At 48.3% G+C, this 24,495-nt stretch overlaps 2 protein-coding genes across 3 annotated transcripts in view; both read left to right on the forward strand.

The window, feature by feature from the left end:
• Positions 1–1,312: 1,312 nt before the first annotated feature.
• LOC141012727 (calpain-2 catalytic subunit-like) lies at positions 1,313–22,052 on the forward strand. Its single transcript, XM_073486272.1, has 21 exons — positions 1,313–1,642; positions 6,769–6,838; positions 10,478–10,596; positions 11,703–11,836; positions 12,954–13,122; positions 13,540–13,623; positions 13,708–13,793; positions 13,954–14,019; positions 14,155–14,315; positions 14,642–14,811; positions 14,928–14,939; positions 16,160–16,371; positions 16,624–16,660; positions 16,876–16,941; positions 17,057–17,114; positions 17,311–17,375; positions 17,817–17,885; positions 17,972–18,050; positions 20,168–20,284; positions 21,405–21,463; positions 21,623–22,052. Exons 1-21 carry the CDS (start codon positions 1,406–1,408, stop codon positions 21,644–21,646), a joined length of 2,094 nt encoding a protein of 697 aa, XP_073342373.1. The 5' UTR covers positions 1,313–1,405; the 3' UTR covers positions 21,647–22,052.
• A 92-nt stretch (positions 22,053–22,144) lies between these two features.
• The window catches only part of LOC141012340 (calpain-1 catalytic subunit-like), a 21,959-nt gene continuing 19,608 nt past the window's right edge, over positions 22,145–24,495 (forward strand). For both annotated transcript variants that reach the window (XM_073485835.1, XM_073485913.1), the window contains exon 1: positions 22,145–24,259. In XM_073485835.1, coding sequence (XP_073341936.1) covers positions 24,114–24,259 — 146 coding nt within the window. In that variant the 5' untranslated portion in view covers positions 22,145–24,113. The remainder of the gene's footprint in view (positions 24,260–24,495) is intronic.

Genomic DNA, 24,495 nt, shown 5'->3' on the forward strand with positions numbered 1-24,495 from the left:
AACTGTGCTAAATGTAGGCTACCTGTGCTAACTGTAGGCTACCTGTGCTAACTGTAGGCTAACTGTAGGCTAAATGTAGGCTACCTGTGCTAAATGTAGGCTACCTGTGCTAACTGTAGGCTACCTGTGCTAACTGTAGGGTAACTGTGCTAAATGTAGGCTACCTGTGCTAACTGTAGGCTACCTGTGCTAACTGTAGGCTACCTGTAGGCTAACTGTAGGCTACCTGTGCTAAATGTAGGCTACCTGTGCTAACTGTAGGCTACCTGTGCTAAATGTAGGCTACCTGTGCTAACTGTAGGCTACCTGTGCTAACTGTAGGCTACCTGTAGGCTAACTGTAGGCTACCTGTGCTAACTGTAGGCTACCTGTGCTAAATGTAGGCTACCTGTGCTAACTGTAGGCTACCTGTGCTAAATGTAGGCTACCTGTGCTAACTGTAGGCTAACTGTGCTAACTGTAGGCTACCTGTGCTAACTGTAGGGTAACTGTGCTAACTGTAGGCTACCTGTGCTAACTGTAGGCTAACTGTGCTAACTGTAGGCTACCTGTGCTAACTGTAGGCTAACTGTGCTAACTGTAGGCTACCTGTGCTAACTGTAGGCTAACTGTGCTAACTGTAGGGTAACTGTGCTAAATGTAGGCTACCTGTGATAACTGTAGGCTACCTGTGCTAACTGTAGGCTAACTGTGCTAACTGTAGGCTAACTGTGCTAACTGTAGGCTAACTGTAGGCTAACTGTAGGCTAACTGTAGGCTACCTGTGCTAACTGTAGGCTACCTGTAGGCTAACTGTAGGCTACCTGTTGTTAATCATTTGCAAAGATGTACTAAGACATTTGCAGTTTGATGGAATGAATGAGAACTTGCCGAGTGGTTTGGAGGTTTGTCCGTGTAATTTTGAGAAAGTAATTTATGTTTCAAGAAATGAGCCAAACCAACGGAGCAAAACTGTAAATCAAGTCTCCAGCTGCTTCAGTTGGTTAGCAGATGTTTTAAATGTTTGAGTGAACTGCTCCTTTAAACCTCCGGCTGTAACACGTCTGTCCTCAGATATGTGGGCTGGACTGTCCACATACTTCTGTCCGTTTATTTCTTCTGAGTTTTTATTTCCTGCTTTAATAAGTCACCACACACACACACACACACGCACGCACACACACACACACACACACACACACACACACACACACACACACACACACACACACAGAGAGAGAGAGAGAGAGAGAGAGAGAGAGAGGGGGAGGGAGAGGGAGGGAGGGAGGGAGGGAGGGAGCTCCTCCTCTGCTCTGGTTCGGGGCGGAGTTCTGGAGGTCTAAGTCTGACAGAAATCTGAGTCCAGGAGAAGTTTGTTCTGTGTTCATCTCTTCTGTGTCGGATCTTCTTCTTCTTCGCCTCCATCATGTCCGGCGTGGCCTCCACCCTGGCCAAGAAGCGGGCCCTGGCTGCAGGCTTCGGCACCAACGCCAAGGCGACGCGGTACCTGAACCAGGACTTCTCGACTCTGCGGGCTCAGTGTCGCTCCGCCGGGAAACTTTTCTGCGACTCCACCTTCCCCGCCGCGCCCGAGGCGCTGGGCTTCAACGAGCTGGGCCGGAGCTCCCACAAGGTCCGCGGAGTCACCTGGAAGAGACCCACGGTAAGAACCCGGGCCTGGTCCTGGATCTGGTCCTGGTCCCGGATCTGGATCAGAATGGGTGCGTTAGTTCGGAGGAGTGGGTGGGGTTGTGGGGGCGGGGTGGTGGAGGAGGGGAGGGGGGGGGGGGGGGGGGGGATTTTTGTTGGCAGAGTACCTGCAGGCTGCTCCACCCACATGGAAAGACCTCCTCACTACACAGTGTACACACAGTACACAGTGTATACACACAGTACACAGTATATATACACAGTACACAGTGTATACACACAGTACACAGTATATACACACAGTACACAGTTCATACACACAGTACACAGTGTATACACACAGTACACAGTATATATGCACAGTACACAGTGTATACACAGTACACAGTGTATACACACAGTACACAGTGTATACACACAGTACACTGTTCATACACACAGTACACAGTATATATACACAGTACACAGTGTATACACACAGTACACAGTATATACACACAGTACACAGTGTATACACACAGTACACAGTGTATACACACAGTACACAGTATATATGCACAGTACACAGTGTATACACAGTACACAGTGTATACACACAGTACACAGTATATATACACAGTACACAGTGTATACACACAGTACACAGTGTATACACACAGTACACAGTATATATACACAGTACACAGTGTATACACACAGTACACAGTATATACACACAGTACACAGTGTATACACACAGATACTGATCACAGCTGATCAATATCACTATCAATAACAACAGTGACGTCATTCAGTTCTGTTTTCACACTGAAACACAGCAACAAGCTGCAAAGTGTCATAAACACTTTCATTACAACTCAAGTGTGTACTGTGTGTATATACTGTGTACTTTGTATATATACTGTGTACTGAGTGTATATACTGTGTACTGTGTGTATATACTGTGTACTGTGTATATATATTGTGTACTGAGTGTATATATATATGAAATATTATAAACTTCAGTCAATATTAAATGAAAACATCATCCAGATAATTTGACTGGTTCCAGATTATAAACAATAAACTGCAGACAGGATGATTTATAATAATCAATATATTGAGTCTGAGTCTGTGATTCTGTTCATTATTAAATATAGTTTCATCTTTATGAAAACATGTATATAAACGTTAATAACAGTGTGATGATCAACATGTTGTATTAAATACTGCACAAACATTAAACATGAGTACAGTGAGTCACAGACCATCAGAGATCCTACATACCAGTCAGATGAGTCACTACACACTCATAAACAGAGGCACAGGGAGGAGCAGGAAACACTGAATATATTTCAATACTTATATTACACACACACACACACACACACACACAGTAAAAACATAATTCAAAGTATATAACTGAAGTATTGATCATGTTAAAGTATTGACTGCACTCTTCACTCGGTGGTGACGGCGTCCTCGTGCAGATGTGTCACTGAGTTTTGTCAGAAGCAGGAAGCAGCGGGCAGAGGAAGAGGAGGGAGTGACGGCTGCAGGTCGACATGTTACATGCTGCTGATCCTCAGTACGTGTCGCTGCACGAGCTGCTGATGCTGAGTGGAGCTCTGTGTTTGACTTGTTACTGAGCCTCAAGGACTTGACAGGAATGTGAACTCTGAAAGGCTCAAACCTGTAGGAAGCTTCTGTCACTCTGAAAAAGGGCGACTCGAGTGTTTCAAGTGTTTCAGGAATTTAAAGAATGATTTCAACAAGAACACAAAGTCAGTGTCCTGAGCACCGAGACTCAGACTGGACCGAGACCAACTTTACACCAGACAGCCTAACAACAGACGGAGCCCAGAGCCCAGAGCCCAGAGCCTGAGCCTGAGCCTGAGCCTGAGCCTGAGCCTGAGCCTGAGCCTGAGCCCAGAGCCCAGAGCCCAGAGCCCAGAGCCCAGAGCCTGAGCCGGGGCCCAGAGCCTGAGCCTGAGCCCAGAGCCCAGAGCCTGAGCCCAGAGCCTGAGCCTGAGCCCAGAGCCCAGAGCCCAGAGCCTGAGCCGGGGCCCAGAGCCTGAGCCTGAGCCCAGAGCCCAGAGCCTGAGCCCAGAGCCTGAGCCTGAGCCTGAGCCTGAGCCTGAGCCTGAGCCCAGAGCCCAGAGCCCAGAGCCCAGAGCCCAGAGCCTGAGCCTGAGCCTGAGCCTGAGCCTGAGCCCAGAGCCTGAGCCCAGAGCCTGAGCCCAGAGCCTGAGCCCAGAGCCTGAGCCTGAGCCTGAGCCTGAGCCCAGAGCCTGAGCCCAGAGCCTGAGCCCAGAGCCTGAGCCCAGAGCCTGAGCCTGAGCCTGAGCCCAGAGCCTGAGCCTGAGCCCAGAGCCTGAGCCCAGAGCCTGAGCCTGAGCCTGAGCCTGAGCCTGAGCCTGAGCCCAGAGCCCAGAGCCTGAGCCCAGAGCCTGAGCCCAGAGCCTGAGCCCAGAGCCTGAGCCCAGAGCCTGAGCCCAGAGCCTGAGCCTGAGCCTGAGCCCAGAGCCTGAGCCTGAGCCTGAGCCTGAGCCTGAGCCTGAGCCTGAGCCTGAGCCCAGAGCCTGAGCCTGAGCCTGAGCCTGAGCCTGAGCCCAGAGCCCAGAGCCCAGAGCCCAGAGCCCAGAGCCTGAGCCCAGAGCCTGAGCCCAGAGCCCTGAGCCCAGAGCCCTGAGCCCAGAGCCTGAGCCCAGAGCCTGAGCCCAGAGCCTGAGCCTGAGCCCAGAGCCCAGAGCCCAGAGCCTGAGCCTGAGCCCAGAGCCTGAGCCCAGAGCCTGAGCCTGAGCCGGGGCCCAGAGCCTGAGCCTGAGCCCAGAGCCCAGAGCCTGAGCCCAGAGCCTGAGCCTGAGCCTGAGCCTGAGCCTGAGCCTGAGCCTGAGCCCAGAGCCCAGAGCCTGAGCCCAGAGCCTGAGCCCAGAGCCTGAGCCCAGAGCCTGAGCCCAGAGCCTGAGCCTGAGCCTGAGCCCAGAGCCTGAGCCTGAGCCTGAGCCTGAGCCTGAGCCTGAGCCCAGAGCCTGAGCCTGAGCCTGAGCCTGAGCCTGAGCCTGAGCCCAGAGCCCAGAGCCCAGAGCCCAGAGCCTGAGCCCAGAGCCTGAGCCTGAGCCCAGAGCCCAGAGCCCAGAGCCCTGAGCCCAGAGCCCAGAGCCCAGAGCCTGAGCCTGAGCCCAGAGCCCTGAGCCCAGAGCCTGAGCCCAGAGCCCAGAGCCCAGAGCCCAGAGCCCAGAGCCTGAGCCGGGGCCCAGAGCCTGAGCCTGAGCCTGAGCCCAGAGCCCAGAGCCTGAGCCCAGAGCCTGAGCCTGAGCCTGAGCCTGAGCCTGAGCCTGAGCCCAGAGCCCAGAGCCCAGAGCCCAGAGCCTGAGCCCAGAGCCTGAGCCCAGAGCCTGAGCCCAGAGCCTGAGCCCAGAGCCTGAGCCCAGAGCCTGAGCCCAGAGCCTGAGCCTGAGCCTGAGCCTGAGCCCAGAGCCTGAGCCTGAGCCTGAGCCTGAGCCTGAGCCTGAGCCCAGAGCCTGAGCCTGAGCCTGAGCCTGAGCCTGAGCCTGAGCCCAGAGCCCAGAGCCCAGAGCCCAGAGCCTGAGCCCAGAGCCTGAGCCCAGAGCCTGAGCCCAGAGCCTGAGCCCTGAGCCTGAGCCTGAGCCTGAGCCCAGAGCCCAGAGGCCTGAGCCCAGAGGCCTGAGCCCAGAGGCCTGAGCCCAGAGCCTGAGCCCAGAGCCTGAGCCCAGAGCCTGAGCCCAGAGCCTGAGCCCAGAGCCTGAGCCTGAGCCCAGAGCCCAGAGCCCAGAGGCCTGAGCCCAGAGCCCAGAGCCCAGAGCCCAGAGCCCAGAGCCCAGAGCCCAGAGCCCAGAGCCCAGAGCCTGAGCCCAGAGCCCAGAGCCCAGAGCCCAGAGCCCAGAGCCTGAGCCCAGAGCCTGAGCCCAGAGCCCAGAGCCCAGAGCCCAGAGCCCAGAGCCCAGAGCCTGAGCCCAGAGCCTGAGCCTGAGCCTGAGCCTGAGCCTGAGCCCAGAGCCCAGAGCCCGAGCCCGAGCCCGAGCCCGAGCCCGAGCCCGAGCCCGAGCCCGAGCCCGAGCCCAGAGCCTGAGCCCAGAGCCTGAGCCCAGAGCCCAGAGCCCAGAGCCCAGAGCCCAGAGCCTGAGCCCAGAGCCCAGAGCCCAGAGCCCAGAGCCCAGAGCCCAGAGCCTGAGCCCAGAGCCCAGAGCCCAGAGCCCAGAGCCCAGAGCCTGAGCCCAGAGCCCAGAGCCCAGAGCCCAGAGCCCAGAGCCCAGAGCCTGAGCCTGAGCCTGAGCCTGAGCCTGAGCCTGAGCCCAGAGCCCAGAGCCCAGAGCCTGAGCCCAGAGCCTGAGCCTGAGCCTGAGCCTGAGCCTGAGCCTGAGCCTGAGCCCAGAGCCTGAGCCCAGAGCCTGAGCCTGAGCCTGAGCCAGAACGTGTGTTTGAAAAGACCGTTTGTTTTTGTCACATCACCTCTCAGACTCCTACACTGCTAACTTCCGGTTTAGCAGCAAGCTAACATGGATGGGGATAAAATGTAATCAGGCGGCTCTTCTAGACTCTCCAAATTATATTGGACTGAATTGCTCAAATTCTGACAGTAAAACGAGTCATCTCGCGGATTGTGAGGCGTTTATTACCGTTTTACAGACGCGCCTTTCACAATGTTGCATCACATGATGATGTAATTACACGGCTTGGCCACAACAAAAACTGGCTTCAAAGCCTGGAGCTCTTTGTGGGGGCTTGATCAGACTAAAAACCACACCGCCGTCCACTGTATCGAAGTATATAACGTCATGCTATTCACTGACGGGTGAGCGAGAACGGGACGCAGCTCCAAAAATAGAAAATCATTATGTGGCAGCCAATGTTGATGTTGTGGCGGACCGCCACAAATAAATCAATGTGTGGGAAACACTGCAGAGACAAAACAACCACAAACAGACACAAAACCACCACACAGAGACACAAAACCACCACAAACAGACACAAAACCACCACACAGAGACACAAAACCACCACAAACAGACACAAAACCACCACAAAACAACCACAAACAGACACAAAACCACAAACAAACGTTGTGTGTCTGTGTCTTGAATCCTGCTCAGCTGTTTATGGACTCTGTCTGTTTGTTTCTGACCTCTCCACCAACAGGAACTGGTCTCTAATCCTGAGTTCATCTTGGGTGGAGCCACCAGGACCGACATCTGCCAGGGAGCTCTAGGTGAGTTTTCAAGATGGTCATTGAACACACCACAGCCTCCAGACTGTCCTTGAACACACCACAGAGTCATTTCAACATTCAGTCAGACCCTGCTGCTCGGGTAGGCAGGTGGACAGGTGGACAGGTGGACAGGTGGCTGTTGGGGGGAGTGGTCTGTGTGAACTGAGGTTACTGGTTTAAAGACAACAGTCAACAGAAAACATTACAGATGTGCAGTAACACAATTTGATCAACTGATCGATCAACTGGATCAATGATTTTAAGATGGTCACATGTCAGATCAATTAACTCTCAGCCTATACACTAAATATAAACTGTGGCTGGTTAGCTTAGCTTAGCATAAAGGTGAAGTTCCCACATGTTAGCCCCACAAAGTGACGGTGATCAGAACTCTGTCGTTAGGGTTCCCCATGTTGGAAATGTTTATGTTAACGACCCCTGATGATGTCTGAGGGTCTGAAGGTCTGAGGGTCTGAAGGTCTGAAGGTCTGAGGGTCTGAGGGTCTGAAGGGCCTGAGGGTCTGAAGGTCTGAAGGTCTGAAGGGTCTGAAGGTCTGAAGGGCCTGAAGGTCTGAGGGTCTGAAGCACTGAAGGGCCTGAAGGTCTGAGGGTCTGAAGCACTGAAGGGTCTGAAGGTCTGAGGGTCTGAGGGTCTGAAGGTCTGAAGGTCTGAGGGTCTGAGGGTCTGAAGCACTGAAGGGTCTGAGGGTCTGAAGGGTCTGAAGGTCTGAAGGGTCTGAGGGTCTGAGGGTCTGAAGGTCTGAAGGTCTGAAGGGCCTGAAGGTCTGAAGGTCTGAAGGTCTGAAGGTCTGAGGGTCTGAAGCACTGAAGGGTCTGAAGGGTCTGAAGGTCTGAAGGGCCTGAAGGTCTGAAGGGTCTGAGGGTCTGAAGGTCTGAAGGGCCTGAAGGTCTGAAGGTCTGAAGGTCTGAGGGTCTGAAGCACTGAAGGGTCTGAAGGGTCTGAAGGTCTGAAGGGCCTGAAGGTCTGAAGGGTCTGAGGGTCTGAAGGTCTGAAGGGCCTGAAGGTCTGAAGGTCTGAAGGTCTGAAGGTCTGAAGGTCTGAGGGTCTGAAGGTCTGAAGGTCTGAAGGTCTGAAGGTCTGAGGGTCTGAAGGTCTGACAGGTCTGACGGTCTGAAGAGTCTGACCTTCTGATGACGTCACAGAAGGTCAGACTTCACGACGTGGCTGTGAACATGTTCACTGATTCAGTCGTTCAGACTTCAGTTTACTGCTCAACAGTTTGTAACCAGAGAGTTAATGTGAACCAGCTGAGATCCTGGTCCTGCTGTAATTAGAGGGCGCTGCCACGCTGAGCACTGATTGGCTGAGCAGGAAGGAGCAGAACAGGAAGAGGCCTGGCAGCTATTGTTAGAGGGCGAGAGACAAACATCAATGAGGGAGTGGGGGGGTGAAGATATGTGCTGTCAACCAATGAGGACACACCCTCACAGACACACACACACACACACACACACACAAACACACACACACACACACACACACACACACACACACACACACACACACACACACACACACAGTGTTGTGGTGGATGAGTCACCAGCATGCCGTGCCTTCTTTAAACCACAGCAGCAGCAGCAGCTCTGTGTTGTGTAACTTTTCTTCAGGCTGAAACTACAGATTCTCTGAAGCTTCCTGTTTTCAGCTCGACCATCACAGTTACAGCTGCTCAGCTCAGGAATGTTCCTCAGAGTGAGACCTCTCGTTAACTACAGCTGAATATTTGTGGTGGGAGCAGAGAAGAGTCTGCAGGCTGTTTCTCCTCCACCCATCATCTTAATCCTCTGTTGCTCCGTCAGGAACAAAAACCACATCAGACACAGAGAACATGTTGTCAGCAGAGTCTGTGTGACCTGAGGCTCCCCGACACTGTTGGCTGCATTGAACAGCATCAACGACATCACTCTGTTTATGCCTCCTGGGTGTTTTGTCTTAAGGATGGACAAGTTTCTGCCTCAGTGTGTTGGAAGGTCTAAAGTGAACCAGGATATGATGTTTATTGAAGATCCTCCTGAGTTTCTCAGATGTTCCTGCGACATGAGGAATGATGATGTTGTTACGTTTTCCAGTCTCCTCCTCTCTGTCTGCTCTTGATCCTTTAGAGGTTCTGACAAAGGTCCAGTTCTGGTAGCCACAGGTTTTAAGTTCTCCCCTGATGTGCTTCTGTTCCTTCTCCTTCCCCTCTGACTTAGTGGGCACGGTCTCAGCCCGATGGTTGAGGGTTCTGATGACCCCCAGCTTGTGCTCCAGTGGGTGGAGCACAAGCTGCTTTTCCATAAACGAATGGCACAACACAGGAGGACCAACTCCTCAGGTCCAGACTCTGCTGTCCACTTACATCTGAAGGAGACAAATCATTCCTTTGAGGACAACAATGTAAACATGTTGTCCAGAGAAGACAGATGGTTTAAGTAAAAGAATCCATCTATGTCAAACTGGAACAACCGTCTTTGAACAGAGGAGGTGGCCTAAGACATCATTGATCACCCACCTACAATGCTGTACTGAGTTCTCTCCCCAGACAGCTTAACAACCATTCACACCTGGGCTCACCTGGCCTTGGCAACCCACATGAAGGCCGGTCGGGTCAATGACCAACAAGTGGCCCCAACGACTCTGAAACTCAGAGCTTACACGTGTCCTTAACGACTCTGTAAGGACACTCCCACACTCTGTAAGGACATTCCCATATTATATAAGGACACTCCCACACTCTGTAAGGACATTCCCATATTATATAAGGACACTCCCACACTCTGTAAGGACACTCCCATATTATCTAAGGACGCCCCCACACTCTGTAAGGACACTCCCACACGCTGGAAGGACACTGCCACACTCTGTAAGAACACTCCCACACTCTGTAAGGACACTCCCACACGCTGGAAGGACACTGCCACACTCTGTAAGGACACTCTCACACGTTGTAAGGGCACCCCCACACTATGTAAGGACACTCCCACACTCTGTAATGACACTCCCGCACTCTGTAAGGACACTCCCATATGCTGGAAGGACACTCCCACACATTGTAAGGACATTCCCACACGCTGTAAGGACACTCCCACACCATGTAAGGACACTCACACACTCTGTAAGGACACTCCCACACTCTGTAATGACACTCCCGCACTCTGTAAGGACACTCCCATATGCTGGAAGAACACTCCCACACGTTGTAAGGACACTCCCACACTCTGTAAGGACATTCCCATGTATTGTAAGGACACTCCCACACCCTGTAAGGACACTCTCACACGTTGTAAGGGCACTCCCACACCATGTAAGGACACTCACACACTCTGTAAGGACACTCCCACACTCTGTAAGGACACTCACACACTCTGTAAGGACACTCCCGCACTCTGTAAGGACACTCACACACTCTGTAATGACACTCCCACACATAGTTTAAAGCCTGCAGCTACTCCAGTTAGTCGGAAGTGAAGAAACCTCTTGGATGAGACGTGAAACGTCTTCAACAAACTGAAACAAGTCCAGTTGCCTACGATACAGAACTTAGAAGTACCAGGACCCGGATGACTGAGAACCTTCATCAACAGTAATACTAACAGTGAATCAGTTGTAATGTTACTGACTGATTCCCGTCTGTCCAGGTGACTGCTGGCTGTTGGCGGCCATCGCCTCGCTGACCCTGAATGAGTATGTGATGGCCAGAGTCGTTCCCAACGACCAGGGCTTCGGTGACGACTACGCCGGCATCTTCCACTTCCAGGTAACACAAATCGTCATGACATCTGTTAATGAACTGTCTGAAGGACAGATGGGCCGAGTGCAGAGCGCTCCACCCTGTGAGCTTCATTTACAATGCAGCTATGGTAGCTAGTTAGGCTAACACAAAGCTAAGTAGCCCTGATCCAGGACCAGATCCATCTGACAGAACCAGGACATCCAGTCGTTCAGGTGATCAAAACATTAATTACAAGAACAATGTTGGTAAAGCGAAGTCACAGGTGTCTGATATCTATAATATCTGAGAACAGCTTGTTTACTCACTGACGGTAAAGACACAAAACAACATGCTGCCACTGTAACAGACGTGAAGAAGATTCTTTTATATTATATTATTAATTACTCAATATTATAATGTTCTGATTCAATGAAGCCCAAAATGATCTTTTAACATCTGGAGTCACAGCAGGTTTAAAACACTGCAGCAGTGAGTATTATCACTAACTTGTGTATAAAACACACAGATTGCAACTGTTCACACGCGGACATAACAAGAAAAAAGTGAAATAAATATGTGATCGAAATAATAATAATGGCAGAATAACACTGGTTAATCAAAGCTTATAGTGAAGAGATATGATCTTATGATTTTATCTCTAAACATCAACCTGAAGCCGCCAACCAGCTGGAACATGTCACACTTTACAAATACACTAAACAGTAAGTAGTAATACTTCTTTGTCCCCAGACTCCCTTAACAAATGTGTCAGTTAAGTGAGTTGTTGAGTTGGAGACACTTTATAAACTGTGTGAAACTCTGTCTCTGACTGATTCTGACTTATTTGTTCCTTCTTGTAAATTCAGCAAATGTTCTACATGAACTTCTTTCTGTCTTTGAGTAGAAACATGGAGTCTGTTTGTCTCAGTGACGGACGGGTTTGTTTCATACAGAGCAGGAAGTGATAGATAGTGAGAGATGTGACTTTAGAGAAGGTGTTATAATGGACGCTGTGGACAGGAAGAAGAAATCAGACTATTGAGAGAGACTTTCAAAGTAAATGTCTGTGTCAGGCTGTTGTCTGTCTCTCTGACTGTCTGTCTGTCTGTCTCTCTGTCTGTCTCTCTGACTGTCTGTCTGTCTGTCTGTAGTTCTGGCAGTTTGGTGAGTGGGTGGACGTGGTGATTGACGACCGTCTGCCGGTCAAAGACGGAGAGCTGCTGTTCGTCCACTCTGCGGAGGGGAGAGAGTTCTGGAGCGCTCTGCTGGAGAAAGCTTACGCCAAGTAAGATCAACTCGGGATTCAACCCGACAACCTTCTGTTCACAACAGGCCAGGACCTTTATTTTGAAAGGGTTATCCATCACTTGCCTCAGTGATTATAACACTGTCTGAACATGAGAACATCTCTCAGAAGTCTGATGGTGCTAATAATGGTGCAGTTTGCAGCCACAGGACAGTTAATCAACGTGGACACACACAACAGGAAGCATATTAAAACCCATCAAGTCTCTCTTCAAAAAGGCAGTTAAAATTTTGGACAGGAAACCACTTCCTTTTCATTACTGTAATGTTTTAAAAAAGTTTAACATTCTTGACCTGGACAGTTATCAGATCTTTATGGATGTTTGCCTCATTTTCAAAGTTTTAAATGCACTTGCCCCCCCACCACTAAATGAATTCATTCAGAAAAAAAATTGTGAAGGACGAAGAACCAGAGCCTCAACTAGAGGTGCAATGTACCGAGGCGTAGAACAAAATTTTGTCAAATGGTCGTCTCTGTAAGAGGAACGCAGTCCTGGAACAAGTTACCATCACACATCAGAAACTGCGACAACTACTCACTTTTTAAAAAAACTCTCAAACATTGGTTAAAAACAAATCAGACATGTACCCATATAGCTTAAATACTGCTCTTAATCTGATGCCCGTTCCCGGGGCTTTTGGTCTATTGTTCTATAACTGTGGGTTAAAATTGTCTGTTTTATCTTGTCTGTCTGCGTCTGCTTTGCCTTGATATTGTCTGTCTGTGTTCTGTTTTGTAATTGTCCAGTGTATGATTTGTCATTGCGAGGTTTTAAAGTCTTCTGTGTCTATGTTGTCTAGAACCTGCCTTGGGACTATGGCTGAAATTTAGCAGTTATGCTAAGTCCGGTGCATTTACACTGATGCTTAACGCATCAATGTTGATGAATGTGCATTGCCCCAACTCAATAAATAAATAAATGAAATGAAATGAATCAGGGTCGACAGTGACATCCTGTACTGCAGAGGGTCCAGTCAGAACATGCATCCTGTACTGTCTCATCAGAACCTGCATCGACCACTTGAGGGCAGCACAAACAGGTTCATTGTTCTGGGTGAAGTTGCTCTTTAATATTCAGCCTGTGTTTTGGTCACAGAATGAACGGCTGCTATGAAGCGCTGTCTGGTGGTTCCACCACCGAAGGCTTTGAAGATTTCACCGGCGGCATCGCTGAGAACTACGACCTCCAACGCCCCCCCGCCAACCTGTTCCAGATCCTCAAGAAGGCCCTGGAGGCTGGAGCGCTGCTGGGCTGCTCCATCGATGTGAGTCTGAGGGAAAAACACTGTGAAGTTGTCTTCATGATGCTCAGAAACACACAGTTCTTAAGATGATCTGAAAGAAAATCAGCTTCAGTTTCCTGCTCATCACAGATAAAACTTAAGCATTTCCTGATAAACATGTTTAATTTCCTTTTCCTGTAACTACAGTCTGTAAACTGAAACACACTTCAGTCTCTCTTCTTCAGTGGGAGGAACTCGTCATATTTAGATAAAGTCTGAATATTTAGTCGGAAAATAACTGAGATGAAACAGAAAAACCACCAACAGAGACAGAAATCAAGAAGACGAGCAGAGATGAGAGCAGATACCAGAACTCAAAAGTTTTGTTTTGTTTTTGGTGTTTAGACTCTGTGATGATGATGATGATGATGATGATGAGTAAACCTTGCTTCGTTGCAGATCACCAGCGCATCAGACTCGGAGGCCGTCACCCGTCAGAAGCTGGTGAAAGGCCACGCCTACTCGCTGACGGGTGCAGTGGAGGTGATGTCACTTCCTGAACATGAAATGAGAAGAGAATGAGATGAAGTGGAACAAGAGGAGAATGAAATGTTGTTATGTTTCCAGGTGAACTATCGTGGCCGGAAGGAGAGGCTGGTGAGGATGAGGAACCCATGGGGTCAGGTGGAGTGGACCGGAGCGTGGAGCGACGGGTAACCAAACCAACACAACACCCACATATGTACTGGTGAAACTGGGACTTCAGTGTGTTAGTGAACAGTGAATGACTGGTTTCAGTCTGTGGTGTAGCAGAACATGTCACTATGCTTGTTATCATGCTATCTTGTAACAGTGTTTATTATGTTCATACAGATCGTCTGAGTGGAGCCAGGTGCAGGGAGAATGTCCACATGCCAACGCAGAGGACGGAGAGTTCTGGTAGGTGGAGTGTCTGAATGTTAGCGGACCATCGAGTCACTGTACCGATCTATCAGTTCAGTGGTGGATAGATGTGGCAGTGACGGTGTGTTTATAGCTGCAGAGTGAGAGGTCTTCCCTGTCCTATCTCTGCAGGATGTCCTTCAGCGACTTCTGCCGTCACTACTCTCGTGTTGAGTTGTGCACTCTGACCCCCGACACCATCGAAGATGACTCCGTCAAACATTGGAGCGTAAGCAAGTTCGATGGCACCTGGAGGAGAGGATCCACCGCTGGAGGCTGCAGGAACCACCCCTGTAAGAATGCAGCTACTTTAACTACCATAGACAGAAGTCTGAAGTGACAATGAATTAGTGACAAAGGGTACATAAACTTTGTTTGAGATTAAACAATATATATAAGAAAGGAACACCCTGTTTGAAGAGTCCCTACACTGATCAAGGTTGACCCCATCTGATTAGAGCTCGTTTGAATATGAGGAGGGTTTCTTCTTCTCCTGAAAAGGTCCATTAGGGTGAACTTCTAGCAGGTACGGGACAGATTCTGGGATCACTAACGGAGCTGGAGTTTTAAAGACTTCTCGGTGTGAGGTGATGTTGTTGAAGCTGTCTTTCCTCTGCAGACACATTCTGGATGAATCCTCAGTTTGTGATCAAGCTGGATGAGGAGGATGATGACCCAGATGATGGAGAAGTGGGCTGCAGCTTCGTGGTCGGTCTGATCCAGAAGAACCGCAGAAAGCTCCGGAAACAAGGAGAGGACATGCACACCATTGGGTTTGCCATCTATGAGGTGAGAACTGAAGAAATTTGCTTTAGGTCCAGAACCGGAAGTAAAGGATCTAACACAGCCATACAGACGCATCCACTTCCTAAACAAAACTTTTTCTTGTCTTCTGCTTGTTTCAGGTTCCAAAGCAGGTGAGCTCTGAACACCTGACAACACCTTCAGGTTAAAGATCAATGGCTGAAGAAAACAACTATTATTATTATATTAATATTATTCAAATAATCAGACTTAAACCACTCTGTCCACCCAGGACATGTCTTTGATTAAAGGTTTAAGTATTTCTTTGTTGTGATGCACTGATGATCTGATAACATCAGAAAAAAAACAAAAACTATTTTAACTGCATTAACAGTTTTATTTCAAATCAGTCTTCAGTTTGTAGATTGATCTCCTGCCAAAATATTCAGTTAAGTTCAAGTAAAAACAAGAACAGAGTTAATGGATGCTGAGTCATTTTTTCTTGAGCTCTGTTGTCAGAAAAACAAACAAGGAGACAAACAAGGACAATGTGAAACATTTATAGAGTTAAATTAATCATCTTCCTCTGGTTCTTAATCACAGTCACATGTTCAGAATGATTCCACTCTAATGTCTCATAAATATGAAGCTACAGCCAGCAGCTGGTTAGCTTAGCTTAGCACAAAGGCTGGAAACAGAGGGAAACAACTAGCCTGCCTTTGTCCAACAGCAACAAAATCCTACCTCACTGATTATCATTGCATATATATATGTTGTTATATTGTGGTTTTGCAGGGATTATGTGCCTATTTTATCATCAGGACCAGTGAACCTTTGAAGTCTCCACTGGTTGCCAGGCAACTGGTCAGAGCCAAGAAACAGCCTGGCACATAATCCCTGCAAAACCACAATATAACAAACCTATATATCATGCTAATCAGTGAGCTTTAGAGCAGCTGGACAGAGGTCAGCTAACTTTTCCCTCCGTTCCCATTCTTTATGCTAAGCTAAGCTAGCTAAGCTTTAGCTTTGTATTTACTGTACAGACATGAGAGTGGAAGCAGACGACTGTTTCCCAAAACTATCCTTTAAGGACTAGTTGACTCCCGAAGCTCAGATGTCAGACGGTCCTTCAAAGCACCATCAGAGAGAGTTGTACTCTGTAACGATCTCACAATAATCACCAGACTGTTGACTGAACCTCAGTGTTAACAGAACCTCTGCAGACTGTTGACTGAACCTCAGTGTTAACAGAGCCCAACAGATGCCGGCGGCTGTGAGGAGGAATGATTTGTAAAATGATGAGCAGACATCAGTCACGTCTTTAAAGGCTGCACCACCTGCCCAGCTATTGAAATATAGGCTGTCCTGATTGGCTGTTTCCTCCCTTCAGTTTCAGGGGCAGAGGGAGGTGCATCTGGACAAGAACTACTTCCTGACTCACGCTCAGACGGCGAAATCTGAAACCTTCATCAACCTGCGTGAGGTCTGCACTCGCTTCAAACTGCCACCGGGAGAGTACCTGATCGTCCCGTCCACCTTCGAACCGCATCTCAACGGAGACTTCTGCATCCGCGTGTTCTCTGAGAAGCAGACTGAGACCCAGTAAGACTCTGAAGCTGGTGCTGTTAAAGGGGCGCTGCAGGGTCTCTGGTCACACTTGTTTCTTAGTCAAACAGTCTGACACATTTTTGGTCCTGGGCCCAGTTCAGGTCCACCATCAGTACAGAAACCTGCCTGTGGTGTTTCTGAAAGGAGGTTTAGAGACCTGGTCTGGTAGAAAGAGCGTCAGTGTTTGTGTGTGTGTTAATAAGGTGTCCAGTGTTGTGTAACATGTTCCTGGTTCTGTCCCGTCAGACCCTGTGACGACCCGGTCAAGGCTGAACTAGATGATGTGAGTAAAGTTGATTCATTAATTAACAGATGAATTAATGATGACGTCGTCGTTGTCTTAATTAAAACTGCTCAGTACAGATGATCCGACCCGTCTCAGTCAGCTGTTTGTTCTGTTGAATGTGTAAATACAGTAAATGTAGTGACTGTCGTCATGGTGATGTAGTGACTGTTGTCATGGTGATGTAGTGACTGTTGTCATGGTGATGTGTTCAGGAGACGGTGTCTGATGAGGACGTGGACGCAGGATTCAGAGGACTCTTCTCGAAACTCGCTGGAGACGTAAGGTTTACACCTGAGGAGTCACGCCAACATGATTATGTCATCAGGTGACGGCAGACAGGTGTACCCTGACCTGCAGGTGTCCAGGTGTGACGTGTTTCCTGTTGTGTTTCAGGACATGGAGATCTCTGCGGTGGAGCTCAGGACCATCATGAACAAGATCGTCTCCAAACGTACGTTAAAGCTAAAGCTTCAGTACACTTCACCTATTCTCCTGTTCACCTGTTTACCTGTTCACCTATTCACCTGTTTACCTGTTCACCTATTCACCTGTTTACCTGTTCACCTATTCACCTGTTCACCTGTTTACCTGTTCACCTATTCACCTGTTCACCTGTTCAGCTATAACTTCCTGTCTCTCCCTCACAGGAACTGACATCAAAACCGACGGCTTCAGCCCGGAGACCTGCAGGGTCATGGTCAACCTGATGGACGTATCCTTCATGTCAAAACATCTCTGCAGTCAGAACTGAGGTCTGGCTGAGGTCCGGCTCTGTTCTGGTTTCAGTGTCCACAGGAAGGGTTTAGAAGTGTCTGTTCTTCAGAAGCAACAGCAGATTATTTAACAGAGACAGAACTTTATTCCTCCTGATGGATCGTTAATCTAAAGGTTCATGTGGAGGATCATTCAGGGTTCCAGATGTTTGGGTCAGTACAGCTGCTGTCGTTAACTGAAGTTATTCAGTCCGACCGAGTCCAGATGATAAATAAAGACTTTATCTTCAGCTCAGCAGCCAGATGACGACTGCTGGTCAACATGTTCATGAGCTCAAATCTGGGTTGAACAGAATCATGTGTTAATGTGATGTCCTCGCTGTCAGTGAGGTTCTGATCTGTAAAGATGAGGTGAGAAAAGATCCTCAACTGTTGAGCAGGACAGCGGGAACGGGAAGCTGGGCCTCGGAGAGTTCGCCACTCTGTGGAAGAAGGTGCAGAGATACCTGGTAAGAACTGTGTGACCTTTGACCTTCAGAGTGTGTGAACCCACCTGACAGGTGTTACAACAGCAGCTGTGTCTTCATGTCCTCAGTCCATCTATAAGAAGAACGACTCGGACAACTCGGGAACGATGAGCACGCCAGAGATGAGAGTCGCCTTCAAAGACGCAGGTCAGTTTCTTCTTCTGCTGTTTGTGCAGGAAACACGTGAACCCTGACGGTTCTGACTGTGAACCCTGACGGTTCTGACTGTGGACACTGACGGTTCTGACTGTGGACACTGATGGTTCTGACTGTGGACACTGACGGTTCTGACTGTGAACCCTGACGGTTCTGACTGTGGACACTGACGGTTCGGACTGTGAACCCTGACGGTTCTGACTGTGAACACTGACGGTTCTGACTGTGGACACTGACGGTTCGGACTGTGAACCCTGATGGTTCGGACTTTGAACCCTGACGGTTCTGACTGTGAACCCTGACGGTTCTGACTGTGAACCCTGATGGTTCGGACTTTGAACCCTGATGGTTCTGACTGTGAACCCTGATGGTTCTGACTGTGGACACTGACGGTTCTGACTGTGAACCCTGACGGTTCTGACTGTGGACCCTGACGGTTCTGACTGTGGACACTGACGGTTCTGACTGTGAACCCTGACGGTTCTGACTGTGAACACTGACGGTTCTGACTGTGAACCCTGATGGTTCTGACTGTGAACCCTGACGGTTCTGACTGTGGACCCTGACGGTTCTGACTGTGGACACTGACGGTTCGGACTGTGAACCCTGATGGTTCTGACTGTGGACACTGACGGTTCTGACTGTGGACACTGACGGTTCGGACTGTGAACCCTGACGGTTCTGACTGTGAACACTGACGGTTCTGACTGTGAACCCTGATGGTTCTGACTGTGGACACTGACGGTTCGGACTGTGAACCCTGACGGTTCTGACTGTGAACACTGACGGTTCTGACTGTGAACCCTGATGGTTCTGACTGTGAACCCTGACGGTTCTGACTGTGAACACTGATGGTTCTGACTGACGATCATTTATTTACATTTGAGAGAATTGATCCAGACCAGAACAGAACTCACAACACCAGCAGACGAAACAAAGGTTTTTTGAAATGAGGCCAAAGAATCAAAGACGTTGTTACCATGACAACATCTCAAATAAACAGCTGAAGTTTTGTTTATTTACATTTTAGATGTTTGTTTGTGTTTTCGAGCATTAAAACTTTTAATAATCTTAAAACTCGGGTCGTCACCACTTTGACACGGTGTGTTCAGGCTCTGTTGAGCTGCTCCAGTTAATCACAGCCTTCACACAAACAACACAGTGTGACGTCATCAAGCAACAATGTTTGTTCTCAACGACCTCGTCAGGAAGTGATGTCACACTGAATCCATCACAGCTAACACAGTCAACTGGATCCTCCTGATGGTGATCAGGGATTCATCAGGTCAATGATCTGATCAATGATCTGATCATTGACCTGCTGACTCACTCAGTCACACCTCAGACTGACAGGCTGTGTCTCAGTTCAGGGGCTGGATCCTTCGAAGGCCTCGTCCACCGTTGTTAAATGGGACGGTCTCGCCTTCGGAGCATTTCCTGGTTGCGTCACCAGGTGTTCCCGCCTCTTACCCTTACGTCACGATTTCTGCCGCCCAGGCCCGCGAAAGTGATGATCTACACCACTTGATGTCGCCATTTTCCTTCTTTCTTTCTTCTGTTTCGGGTGCGCAAAGGATCTTGGGATATGTGAGGCTGTGAAGGATAGCAGCGGTGCGTCCTCCAAAAAGACGGAGAAGAAGCTGCATCTGAAGGAGCCTTCGAATTGGGACGGCCTTTGCGCAGCGTTGTGATGTAATTGGCCTTCAAATGCTCCTGCGAAGGCTGCAGCCCCTGAACTGAGACACAGCCACTGTCTGAAACTCAGACCTTCAAAATAAAACATGTTTCCTGTTCTTCTTCTGTGTCTCCTGTGTGTTCTGTGTTCGTACTAAATGAATAATGATGTTTGTGTGTTTCTCTCTGCTGCTGCTGTCGGGACTCTTTACTGTCAGTAGACTGACGGTGACGGTACGTTACGTGTTAGCAGCTCTACGTTTCTGTCGTCTCTTATTCTGACAGGATTCATTGTTTCATGGTCACATTTCACTTCTTTTAGACAGAAGTTACTGTTCAGTAATTCAGTCCTCGTTGAATGATGATGATGGTGATGATGAAGATGATGAAGATGATGGTGTTGGCCATTAACTCGTCCTGTCGTCCTCCTGCAGGTTTCAGTCTCAACAACACCATCTACCAGCTGCTGGTGGCTCGATACTCCGACCCCAACATGACCATCGACTTCGACAACTTCGTGGGCTGTCTGATGCGGCTGGAGATGATGTTCAGTGAGTCACACACAGGCTCAACACCATCAAATACACACAGAGCTACATGTGAACTACAACTCCCAACATACACTTCAGCAAGAAACAACCAATCACAGAGTCTCAGTCTATTTAATGATTCAATTCACTTCCTGTAAAATGTAGTGTGACGTTCATCTCATTCACAGACTGCACGTCTGTTTAGAGCGTTAGCGTTAGCTTCACCTGCAGCTGCAGTCTTCATCCTTCAACAGTTAGCTTTGTACATGTCGTCCACAAGTCGTCCACAAGTCGTCCACATGTCGTCCACAAGTCGTCCACAAGTCGTCCACATGTCGTCCACAAGTCGTCCACGTCGTCCTTCATTGTACCAACAATGAAGAAAGAACCGTCAAGTTGTTGAGCGATGAGTTCAGAGCTTCACTGCTCACTTTAATGAGACGTGTTCGTCAGCTGTAAAAAAAGAGCTGCAGAAACCTGACATCAATGACAGGCTAATGTTGCTAACGGTTATCAAAGACACTGAGGTGAATATATAAATGATCAGAAACACTAACTGCAGTCACTAAGGATGAAAAAGCAGCAGGCGTTTCATCACTATTGACAGCTAACCTCGTGTGATACATGTTGTTAATTTTGTTGTTTTTTTAGTGTTTCTGATCATTATAATATTTACCTCACTGTCTTTGATAACCATTAGCGACATTAGCCTGTCGCTCAGCTAACGTCAGGTTTCTGCAGCTCTTCTTTTACAGGTGACAAACACGTCTCATTAAAGCGAGCAGTGAAGCTCTGAACTCATCGCTCAACATCTTGACGGTGCTTCCTTCATTTAGTAGCCAGCTAGGCTATCTGACAGGCTAACCTCGCTCATGAGATGATTATCAAAACATTAAATAACACTGTCCCTGCCAGCTGCAGCTGAGGCTCATGGGTATTGTAGTGTCTACATACAGGAGAAGTTGTCAGAAACATCAGAACATCTGCATGATGGTGACGTGGTCTGATAATCATTGTGCTCTGTCTGGGACATGAGGCCTGGTCACATCCACATTAAAACCTTAGCTACATAAGCTGATGAGCTAATTTAGCTAACAAGCTGGCACAGCTTGTCTGACTTGTGACTCATCTTCATCCTCAGAGATCTTCAAGAAGCTCGACGCTCAGGACAGCGGCTCCATCGAGCTCGACTTCAACCAGGTGAGAACAAACAACCCAAACTTCAGAACGTTCAGAGTGAATCTGAAGCAGCAGGACCCGGTCCGGTGCTGACGGTCAGAGGCGGACCCGGTCAGTATGAATGAATAATAATGGTTCAGATGTTGACTTGGTCCTGGTTTCTCTGTCTTCTTCCTGCAGTGGTTAAACTTCGCCATGATCTGAGCCCTCGCTCCACGTTCACCCGGAGCTTCAGTGTTACTGCAGGACGCCATATTTGTGTTTACAGCTGCAGCTTGTCTTCTTTCACTCCATATGTCCTATATGTAATGTATACACTCCGTATGTCCTATATGTAATGTATACAATATGTATGTCTTATATGTAATGTATACACTCCATATGTCTTATATGTAATGTATACACTATGTATGTCCTATATGTAATGTATACACTCCATATGTCTTATATGTAATGTATACACTATGTATGTCCTATATGTAATGTATACACTCCGTATGTCCTATATGTAATGTATACACTCCGTATGTCCTATATGTAATGTATACACTCCTGACTGACACAATCTATGTAAAGTCAATAAATGTATCCTGAACTCTTTCCAGACGGAGGAGCTGTGGTCTGTCACTCTGTCATACTTCAGATGTAGACGATGGTTTCATGTCATGTTTTCAGCTCACTGACTGTATTAAACCTTCATTCTGTCTAATGTCCAGCAGGGGGTGACTCCACTGGTTTCAGTCTGTATGTAAGCTTATGAAAACTTGATTTCTGACCTCAGTAAACAGTTTCTAGTTCAAGTCTTTGATGACAGCCTGATGTTCACTCTGTAAGTTATGGTAGATCAGACAGCAGGGGGTCCCCTGGGTGGGGCTACCTTGTGATTGACAAGTTGCTACCATGGCAACGTGTCCTCTAGTTCAGTCTGATCCAATCAGGATATCCTCCCAGCTCCACCCTTTTGTCCGAATATGGTCACGACTGTAACGTCAAACTCGAGGCTTCAGAACAGTAGTCCACAAACCAATGAGTGACATCATGGTGGGTTTATACTTGGTTTAGCCTAGCTTAGCACAAAGCGGAAGGGAACTGCTAGCTCCATGAAAACAAATGACCAAAAGATGAAAAGAACTGTACATGATATTTGTGCTTTTATAAACAATAACAATATAAACAATATTATAACAATAATATAACAATATAAACAATATTATAACAATAGCTAAAGTAAGTCTTAGAGCAACCACTATGTATTCTGACTGCTCAAAATTATCAAAATTATTTTATTAACACCAAACCACAGATGTTAAGTGCTAGCAAGCTCAATATGTGTTAGCTAGGAAACGTTAGTCTAGCTGATACATTAGCTCGCTAGCTACTAAGCAACAAAAAGGAATATTAGCAACAGGAACAAACCAGCAGAGGAATGTTTTACATGTTTCAGATGGATATCAGTTCTATATGTCTGTCCAGCAGAGACGGGTCCTGATTTGGACATGATTAGCCTAGCTTAGCATAAGGCTTGTAACAGACCTGCTAGCCAGCCTTGTGAAAATATAAAGCTGCTAACAGCGATGTAATAAACGGTATGTTTTTAGAGTCTTAATAAGCTCTATTTAACAATATGTTAGCTTTTTGTTGCTAGCAGATGCTATGCTAGATGCTAACAGCTATAGTTTGTCACTATTTGGTGTTCTACTATGATATGTTTAGCCTAGCTTAGCACAAGAAGCAGAGGGGAACTGCCCAGACTAGATTTAACGCTTGATAAACACCTTTAACTTCTGACCCATGTTATTAGCTTAGAAGCTAACACTCAGTCCACCTGGCAGTCAGCTGCTTTAGGCTACTTGAGCTAGGGCTAAAGACCAAGAAGCTAATGCTAAGCTAACCGGAAGTAGTAGTAATAGTCTTATTCATGGTTAATTCACCATATTTACTCCTTGTGATCATCAGCTGCTCAGAGAGGAGACCAGAGCACAAGATCCGCTCCGATCCTGTTGTTTCATCCACTAAGGTTTAAAATCTGTGACGTCATCACAACGTCAAGTCTACGGGCCAAGCGGGAACTCGTGGGCGGGGCTAGTTTACTTCCTGGTTGTGCCCCCGCTGGCCCCGCCCCGCCTGACTTTACATTGTGATGACGTCACAGAAGGTTTTCCGGATATAAAACCTCCGCGGATCAAACATCTGTCAAAAGCTTTACTGAAGCCCCGCCCCTCTGGTTACTACACAGCGGAAGCCCCGCCCCTCTGGTTACTACACAGCGGAAGCCCCGCCCCTTCCTGTCCCTCATGGACCTCATTGATAAACCTTTGTAGCGATGCAGACACGTGACGTATTGATCCTGTTTGAATCTCACACGTCATCAGACTGTGACGTCACAGCCAACAGCGTCGTTAGTGACGTAGTCTCCTGACTTAAACATTGTAGAGCCGCTCCTGTATATTAACAGCTCACAGAACTGAACCAGAACCAGCTCTCCTTCCACAGAACTGATCCAGAACCAGCTCTCCTTCCACAGAACTGAACCAGAACCAGCTCTCCTTCCACAGAACTGATCCAGAACCAGCTCTCCTTCCACAGAACTGATCCAGAACCAGCTCTCCTTCCACAGAACTGCAGATTTATTGGCTCCAGTGTTTTGTCTCTTTAACTCCGCCATGTTGTGATGATGACAATGTGGCCCCGCCCCTCCCACCGGGCGGGGCTCATACTGCAACGCAGCATCCAGCACTGCTGCACACAGTACACAGTACTGCACACAGTACCCAGCACTGACAGCATCCCGACCGAGACACGAGGAGCGACACGGAGGTGAGTGTGTGTGTGTTTATTAGTGTTAGTGTGATGTGTGTTGTTGTGTTGTTGTTGTGTGTGTTGTTGTGTTGTTGTGTTGTTGTTGTTGTGTGTGTTGTTGTGTTGTTGTGTTGTTGTTGTTGTGTGTGTTGTTGTGTGTGTTGTTGTGTTGTTGTTGTTGTGTGTGTTGTTGTGTGTGTTGTTGTGTTGCTGTGTTGTTGTTGTGTGTTGCTGTGTGTTGTTGTGCGTGTTGT

This window comes from Pagrus major, chromosome 1 (assembly GCF_040436345.1).
Source record: "Pagrus major chromosome 1, Pma_NU_1.0".
In the NCBI taxonomy this organism is placed as follows: domain Eukaryota; kingdom Metazoa; phylum Chordata; class Actinopteri; order Spariformes; family Sparidae; genus Pagrus; species Pagrus major.

Coding starts and splice junctions, on each gene's coding strand:
- LOC141012727 (XM_073486272.1), top strand. CDS start 1,406: ATGTCCGGCGTGGCCTCCACCCTGGCCAAGAAGCGGGCCCTGGCTGCA. Junction 16,372..16,623: donor GAGAAGCAGACTGAGACCCA/GTAAGACTCTGA, acceptor CTGTCCCGTCAG/ACCCTGTGACGACCCGGTCA. Junction 20,285..21,404: donor GCGGCTGGAGATGATGTTCA/GTGAGTCACACA, acceptor CTTCATCCTCAG/AGATCTTCAAGAAGCTCGAC.